Source organism: Triticum aestivum, chromosome 7A (assembly GCF_018294505.1).
Source record: "Triticum aestivum cultivar Chinese Spring chromosome 7A, IWGSC CS RefSeq v2.1, whole genome shotgun sequence".
Lineage (NCBI taxonomy): Eukaryota > Viridiplantae > Streptophyta > Magnoliopsida > Poales > Poaceae > Triticum > Triticum aestivum.
Genome location: NC_057812.1, coordinates 77,926,794 through 77,934,870, shown reverse-complemented (window position 1 = coordinate 77,934,870; position 8,077 = coordinate 77,926,794). Strand labels below are relative to the sequence as shown.

The window sequence follows — 8,077 nt, the reverse complement described above, 5'->3', positions numbered from 1 at the left end:
GACCGGCAGCGGCGACGCCGATTTTTGGCGCCGCTTTCCTCCTTGGGGGCGTTGCTGAGGGCACCATCTCTCCTCTCCAACCCATGTCCGGGTGAAAGTCCAAGATCCGATGCGGATCGGGCGTCGGCGGCGCCCTAGGCACCGTAACCTTCCTGGAGGCGACGCCAAGGACATTGGGATCGGATGGAAGGGTCTGCAGGTGAGGGGTGGGGGTGTGCTGCCTCCCTTCGGTGGAGCGGTGTTTCGTTCTACATATTCTTGGCGGCGGCTCTTGGCGGCATGGAGCAGCGGAGGCTTGGCGTCAGATGTGTGGTGACGGACACGCGCAGGAGGTCGACGCTGTCTGGCGTCGTGGTGGCGTCGGCGGCAGCGAGACCGAGCAAGGCAGTTACAACAGTACAGCTCTGAAGATGGATATGTGGTAGGTGGTTGTGGCGGCCTCATACCCGGCGGGCGGCTTGGTTGAGGAGCACGCCGGACTGGTGGGTGCCCATACCCGGCAGGCGTCCAGGTTGGGACCTCAGGTCTTAGATGTTAGGTTTGGCTGCGAGGTCTGTTTGGTATTAGGCCCAGACCATGAGCGCCCCTTCATCAGTTAGATAGGAGTAGCGACAGAGGTTGCGAAGATGGTGGCTTTGGTCTTACTGTTGTACGACTTTGTAAGGTTTTGTGCTAATAATTAATAAAGTGGCCGTATGCATCGACCAGATGCAGAGGCCGGGGGTATTCCTCCTTTTCGAAAAAAAACCTAAGGGCCTGCCAAGAACACTGCCATAGGCTGAATCAAATAAGCCACGGGCGCATCAAAATGCAGCAACTCGTGTCCGGACACATTAACCTCACCATGTTCAGAACTCTGGTCTTAGTGAAAGCACACAATTCATCTTCTGCTGATGGACTGAAACTTTCAGCAGAATAACTCAAGTGCCCAACTCACTGCAGCTAAGAGAATGCAGCTAGCAACGTTGAAATAGTGGCCATTGTCAACACATTATTACAGACTAGTGTCACCGCATCATTGTTCAAACAGTTTCGGAAGTACAGAATGGTGATGCTAACGCATACAAGTTTCCTGAACCCATATTTCAACGAACCAAGCTGGGTTTTCATGAACCTATATTTCAACTAAAGGAACTGAGTTCTAATGCCGTGGTGACACTTCCGGCGAGGTGGACATGAAGGAGACTTCTAGGTGTCCTGGCTCTGGTATCTCTCTGCTATGCATCGATATCCGCGTACTGCAGCGCCATGTAGGCTGAGTTGGCAGAAAAAGTGTTAAGCAGTTAGGCATCAGGTGTCACAGGTACCACAACAAATTTAAATAAGAAGATACTAGAAAAGAAAGCTGATGTACAAAACCTCAAAACAATGTAATGTGTTGTGGGATAGAACCTGAATTTGGTACACACGTTACTCGAAACAGTTACAGTAGGCTAAAAAAACAGAAATCATTATCTTTTCTGTGAAGCTGAACTAGGCAGGCCGAACTGATTCAAGTTCAGAAGTTTTCCAATCGAAGAACTAAACCATCTGAATCAAAGAACAGTGACATCAAAGCCAGTAGTTTCAGCTTATCAAAGTTCAGTGTGGATTTTTTGACTTATGAAATAATGATTTTTTGACAACAAACAACTAGCTTGAGACAACCTTCTAGCATAATGTCGTGCGTGTTGAACACCTACTGATCTGATTGAGCAACTTACAGCAGTTCAGAGTTCAGACTAACTGAAACAGATTAGCAGCAAAAGTTTCAGCAAACTGTATTTCAGACTACTAGTTTCGAACACTGTTTTCAGATTAGCACTCAACTGACATGAAACCCATAATATCCGGACAAGTGAAGAAGAGTAGGATATGGAGGGGCTCTCACCAGGCGACCCGACGATGACGACGACGATGTGGAGGGTCTCGCCGCTGCGGGGCAGATCGACTACCAGTGGAATAAGCTGGCCATCATGCGTGGGCAAGCACATGACGAGGTCGGCGACCTCCAAGTCCATGATTGCGAGGTCGCCCAGCCGCCTAGCCAGCTCGCTCCTCAGGCGGAACACGGACCTCCCACCGAACACGAACGTGCCGTGGGTGATGAGGACCCCGTGGATGTTCGGCCACACGTACATGATCATCCGCGGCCGCATCACGAGGTTGGGAAGCTGCAGTTGAGTCGCAAAGAACCATCATCAAATCAAAGAAGCCAAAGAAACCAAGAACAGATACGAATTTCAGATGAGGAAGCCAAAGAAAGCGCAAATTTGGCAAGAACGGAGCCAGATTAACACGATTTGCTATCTCTGTGGTCATATTCCGATGCATGTTAACGATATTCAAGAACCCAATTCGCGCAAATTCGGGAAGAATCAAGAAGCAGACATGGCGGACTCACCGGAGACGGACGTGGAAGGCGAGGCATGATCTCCCTGGCGGGGATGACCTCCACGACCCAGTGCATCATCGTGCTGATGTTGTTGATGTCGTCGATGTGGTCGACGCTGACGCCGTTGTTCCAGCGGCGGTACCTCCCGTTCGCGCGGAGGTTGCCGCCCTTCATGTGGTTGAGGAAGAGGTTCTCCATGTAGATGGCCTGCCAAAGCATTAGATCCACCTCCGAGTGAAAGTAGTTGCGCTGCTCGACGCCAAGCCGGAGTATTTCAAAGCTGGCCTGACGCCGTCGCCGTGCTCAGGTGTCGGCACTACGTGGGCTTGTGGGCCGTGCCAAAAAAGGGAGGCCGAGAACACTTCTCTGTTTCTTAGTTAAGCTAAAAAAGCCACCCCTCAAAAAAGAGCTAAAAAGCCCCCCTAAAAAAAGGTTAAGCTAAAAAACATGCATTAGCTCTAGGGGCCGGCCGCCATGTTTGGCTAGGGCTACCTGGGGAACTTAACTTCGTCCTTGTAACTGTGACGGCTGAGTAATAAAGAATGTTTGCCTCAAAAAAAAAAGTTAAGGTAAGAAAAAGCGAAATAGTTTCTTGCTAGTTTTCTAGGGTTTACCCATCCTTCAGCGATCATGCCGAAGTCCACAAATTTCCTCATGTTCCACCGGCGATCTATTGGGGGGACAGGAGTCTAGTCAGGTAGGGGCCTTAATTAAGGCGCAAGGTTGCATGACGGATCCACCCGCGGTTGTTGGGAAAGACTTGGAGGGAAGATAGATGGAGAACTGGCGTAGAGGGTAGAGGAATTAGAGAAGGAAGTACATGTCAGGGTGCAACCAGTCAGTAGTGTGGACTAGGGAGGGAGATGGATCTAAGACGATGGGGGTCAGTCGGAACTAGATAAGGAGGAACGCAATTTGGGATTGGAACCTTCTCTGGAAGGCCGTTTTGAAGGACTCAATATGCATGGTGAAGAAGAAATGGACCTTGATTATGAAAAGTTGGAGACTCTGATCAATGAGGTTAGGTGGCCGACAATCTTCATGGTCCATACAACTAGAATGTTTAGTCGCGCTACAATGTTTAACGTGTTGTGCACTGTGTAGGCGTCTACACGACAAATTACCTTCAAGAGCATGGGAGCAAATTTATTCATTTTTCAGCTTAGTTGTCGGACGGATTGGAAATGGGTGATAGATGGAGGCCCATGGTTGTTTCGAGATGCAGTTGTAGTGATGCAAGAGTATGATGGTTCTAGCAATGTGGAGGATTATAAACTGGATAAGATTCCGATCTTGGCAAGAATTCATGGTGTGTTGGATGGTCTCATGAGAAAGAAGGAACTGGCATAGAAGGTTTTGAGAAAGGTAGGGGAGCCACCCATAACGGTGATTGTCAACGAGGGAATAATCAATCCTTCGAAAATTTTGAGGGCTTGGGTCTACCTTGATGTTAATGTTCCTTTGGTGAGGTTTGTTTCTATATATAAGGAGAAAAGCATTAGGCTACACCGCGAAAAGAAATGCAAAACAATATGGTCTACATTTGAATGTAGACGGGATTGGATTATTATTGTTGTAAAAAAAGAAATATTAGAAAAGTGTACTTTAGAAAAGTGTACTTCCTATTGATTGGTGACAAAAGTTAAAAAAACAAAGAAAGATAACCGGTTTTCTTCTCTCTCATTCTCTTTCTAGAACAATCTACAAGCCACCCAACACATCTTCTGCTTGCCTCAGAGGCATGCACCTTTACCTTTTTCTGGTAAAGACGACGTGATGGTTCCATAACACATCGAGGACAGCTAGCTGATAAATACTGTTCATGCGAATCCCACCGCTCTCAACAGTTAGATTGAGGATACCAACGATCAAGATTGATGATTTAGGTCCATTCAAAACGGATACATTATGTAGTGGTACAGATTACTCCTATAAGGGGTGCTGGAATATGGTTGTGTTAGGTGCCAGCAAATTCGAGGACCAAATGTGTAATTTTCTCCGTCAATTACAAGAAGAGTAGCGAGAGACTCTAAAGGGCGTGAGAACAATGTAATTTTCAGAAACTAGTATTCGTACGGTGTCGTGGGATACACTTTTGTTCATATGTTATTCAATTTTTTTTACAACAGCCTAAACCAAATGTAAAATGCATGTTCAGAACTCTGTCAAAATTCAAACCTGAAAACGCACAGCTAAAGTCGAGCGCTCAATTAACTGCAAGAACCACTACACCCGTCATTGCTGACACCTAAAAGAAAGCAGACAGGTTCCTCCTGTCAGGAGAATGAATCAATTTCAGCTAGCAGAATCACCAGAGCTGCTGGGGTTTTCCTAAACCTATATCTCAATGCAAAATGCAGTTCTGAGTTCTCATGTCATCATGTCCAAGGCAGCGACACTTCTGAAGAGGTGGAATGACAGTGACAGGGCGACGGTAGGGAGTCCTGCTCTTATCCTTTTCTACTCTGCACCAACATCTGGCGCAGCTCGACGTTGGCTGAATTAGAAGAGAAAGTGAGGAAGTCAGGCATCCGGGTATCACAGGTAATACAACCACTGGAAAAGATTAATAACTTAAGTATCACTGTTTTGCAGAGCTAACGAAGAAGACTGCTTATGCACAAAACCTGAAAAACAACAATATAATGTGCAGAAACTAGCTTTTAGGAAATACTGTAGTATACAACCTGAATTTGGTTCAAAACATTTACAATATGCTAAATCAAACAGAAATCGTATCTGACCGATTAGGGTTTATAAGTTCCAAAGTTTCTACTAGCGGCAAATAGTACCAAATGGGAAACTAAGTTATATGTATCAAGGACCATATGAAACCAATAATTTCTGTATCAAGGTTTAGTGTGAATATTTGCCTTATGTAATGATTTTCTCACCAATAACCAACTAGCTTCAGATCACGTTTTGTAAACATTTAGTGTTTCTCTGAAGAAATCTGAACATTATTTCCATTTAACTTCTACTTACAGCATAAGCATGGCCATCCACAAAATAGTATCCACCAACATGCAAAACAAGTTCAAGACTAAAATCTCAGAACTTTGCTATATGTACAGCTGATGTACAAAACCTGAAAACAATATATTGCAAGAAGCTAGCTTTCAAGTAGTGCTGTGGGATACATCCTGAATTTTGTTCACACCTTACTGAAAACAATTTGAAATCAGTGTCTTCTCTGTAAAGCTAAACTAGGATGACTGAACCAGATTTGGGTTTTCAAGTTCTGAAGTTTCCTACTAACGACGTGTAGGTTAAATTGAAGAACTGGATTCATCTAAACCAATAATTTCCAAATAAAGGCTGAGTGTGAATATGTGTTTATAATTTTTTTCTCCCAACAACTAATCAGCTTCAGGCCACTTTCTAGCATTCAACTACTTCTAATTATATGAAACACAACAGTTCAGACAAACTCCCAAGTCTTAACTGAACCAGAGTAGCAGCAGTTTCAGTAAACTGTTTTTGGGACATGGAGATGAGTAGGCCTCTCACCTGGGCTGGCTCCCCGGCCATGAGGACGACGATGTAAAGGGTCCGCGTGCCACGGGGTAGGTTGACGACGAGTGGGGTAGGCCGCCGGGCCGCCCGTTAGTGCCCGCCTGGACGCACATCGGCACATGACGAGGTCGCCCATGCCGATGCCTATCTCGCTGGCCAGCTCGCTCCTCAGGCGGAACACAGACCTCCCCTTGAACCCCAACGCAGCCCAGAAGAAGGGGCCCCCATCGGCGCCCGCCGAGGCGTACACGATCCACCGCCGCGGCAACAGGACGTCGAGGCCTCCGGCGAGGGGGAGCTGCAGTTGAGTCTCGTTGTCAGGCTGCAAGAAACGCGAAGTTGCGAACAGAGATGGAAGACGTCAAGAAACAGAGATGGCAACCCAAGAACTGCTCCCAAGAAACGCAAATTTTGCAAGATGCCAAGAACAGAACCATGAATTGCTCCCAAATTCGCGAAAAATCGGGAAGAATCAAGAAGCGGACTCACCTCCCTGGCGGGGATGCGCTCCACGACCCAGTGCGTCATCGTGCTGACGGTGTCGAAGTCGTCGACGCTGGCGCTGTTGTTCCAGGGGAGGTACTTCCCGTTGGCGCGGAGGAAGCGGCCGCTGGCGTGGCGGAGCAGGATGTAGTCCCCGGGCACGAGCCTGACGGGCCGCCACCTGACGGCCTCCTCCTCCCATTCCTCGTAGTCGCGCTGCTCGACGCGGCGCCCGCGGTGGCCTACCGGCGCCGGTGCGTCCAAGGCCGCCAGGTAGCCGCCATAGGCGGCGCTGTGGAGGAGCACGTACTGGACATCGTCATCGTCTTGGTACAGGTGCACCGCCCACGCCGCGTTCATCGACGCCCGGGGCCGGCGGAGGGAGACGCCACGGCCGTCCTTGTCGGCGTGCATGTACATGCCGTGCTCGCGGCTCCGCAGCCTCACGTGGTGGCTGTCCTGGAACTGCTCCATCTGTCGACGGCGCTGGTGGAGGTGGGGATGACGGTTTCTTGGAGCTCCGGCGAGAAGCGAAAGCTGTTGGTTGCGACGGTTACGTTCGGGAGCCAAGGCGGGGGAGTATTTCAAGGAAGGTCCATACGCCTCGCCGTGCGGGCATGGGCCTGTGGGCGATTTTTCTCGGTACAGCCCACGCTCCTGAGCCTCCTGCACATGACTTGTTTCCTTCCCAAAACAGGCTTTCGCCCCCACAACAAGAGTATAGGAGTAGTCAATCAAACTTCGCCGAATTTGATACAAAATGATGAGAAAACTCTCTTGCAAAGAAGATAAAAAAATAACAAGAGTATAAGAGTAGTCATACCTCACCGAGAAGCAATTGTGATTGCTGACTAAACATGAAATCGTATCTTCTTTGGAAACCACTGGAAATCATAGCATTGCACGTCGACGAGCTGCCCTCTCGCTTTGGGCCATGGAGCGTCGATCCTGCTTGTGGATACTGAGGGCTGGTAGCCATCATAGAAGTTGCCTCCATTAAGCGAGTTAATTGCACGCCGGTACCACAATTAGGACAGTTTCAACGAATTGGTACCACTTTAAAAACAATTTACAAGTTAGTATGAAGTTTAGGGCACGACCAATATGCTACAAAAATGCATGTCTCCAAGTAGAGGTTTTCGTGTTGTTATAGCCCACATTAGACACGCCGTGGCCTTTTTCAACTGTTCTGTTTCTTCGTATGTGTTTCTTTGTTTTGGATATCTTTTATATTTTTCAGATCTTGGGTATTCTTAGGGTCTTCCTTTCTTTAATTTTTGCATTTTTCTTTTTTAATATAGGTTTTGTAATAAATGGTGTGTGTTTTTTCAATACTGTCGACATATTTTTAATTTACAATGAAATTTTTATTATGCGATATTTTTTCAGATCATTGTATATTAAAAAAATGTTCAATGTACATAACAAAAATGTTCATCATATACTATACAGTAATGTTCAGTGTACATTTATACAATAATGTTCAGTGTGTTTTTACACAATAATGTTCAGTGTGTACTTACATAAATATCGCATAATATAAAATAAGTTCAATATATATTCATAAACTTCATCGTATATCTAAAAAATGTTTATCATACAAATAAAAAGATCATTGTATATTAAAAAATGTTCAATGTATATAAAAAATGTTCATCATATATTATACAGTAATGTTCAGTGCACATTTATGCAATATATGTT

The 8,077-nt window shown here is 46.5% G+C and overlaps 2 protein-coding genes across 2 annotated transcripts; both read right to left on the bottom strand.

The window, feature by feature from the left end:
- Window positions 1-982: 982 nt before the first annotated feature.
- LOC123147054 (uncharacterized) lies at window positions 983-2,627 on the bottom strand. Its single transcript, XM_044566304.1, has 3 exons — window positions 2,384-2,627; window positions 1,871-2,153; window positions 983-1,255 (listed from the first exon to the last, which is right to left on the bottom strand). The coding sequence occupies exons 1-3, from the start codon at window positions 2,591-2,593 to the stop codon at window positions 1,218-1,220; spliced, it is 531 nt and encodes a 176-aa protein (XP_044422239.1). The 5' UTR covers window positions 2,594-2,627; the 3' UTR covers window positions 983-1,217.
- Window positions 2,628-4,242: 1,615 nt separating this feature from the next.
- On the bottom strand, window positions 4,243-7,063 carry LOC123152619 (uncharacterized). Its single transcript, XM_044572120.1, has 3 exons — window positions 6,380-7,063; window positions 5,885-6,212; window positions 4,243-4,871 (listed from the first exon to the last, which is right to left on the bottom strand). Exons 1-3 carry the CDS (start codon window positions 6,845-6,847, stop codon window positions 4,825-4,827), a joined length of 843 nt encoding a protein of 280 aa, XP_044428055.1. The 5' UTR covers window positions 6,848-7,063; the 3' UTR covers window positions 4,243-4,824.
- Between the last annotated feature and the right edge of the window lie 1,014 nt (window positions 7,064-8,077).

Bases quoted from the DNA above. Each gene is read 5' to 3' on its own strand.
- LOC123147054 (XM_044566304.1), bottom strand. From the start codon at position 2,593: ATGCTTTGGCAGGCCATCTACATGGAGAACCTCTTCCTCAACCACATG. The intron at 2,154-2,383 runs GTGAGTCCGCCA...ACTCAACTGCAG, and splicing joins GCCTTCCACGTCCGTCTCCG to CTTCCCAACCTCGTGATGCG. The intron at 1,256-1,870 runs GTGAGAGCCCCT...CTGCCAACTCAG, and splicing joins CGTCATCGTCGGGTCGCCTG to CCTACATGGCGCTGCAGTAC.
- LOC123152619 (XM_044572120.1), bottom strand. From the start codon at position 6,847: ATGGAGCAGTTCCAGGACAGCCACCACGTGAGGCTGCGGAGCCGCGAG. The intron at 6,213-6,379 runs GTGAGTCCGCTT...CGTTTCTTGCAG, and splicing joins AGCGCATCCCCGCCAGGGAG to CCTGACAACGAGACTCAACT. The intron at 4,872-5,884 runs GTGAGAGGCCTA...CTTCTAATTCAG, and splicing joins TGGCCGGGGAGCCAGCCCAG to CCAACGTCGAGCTGCGCCAG.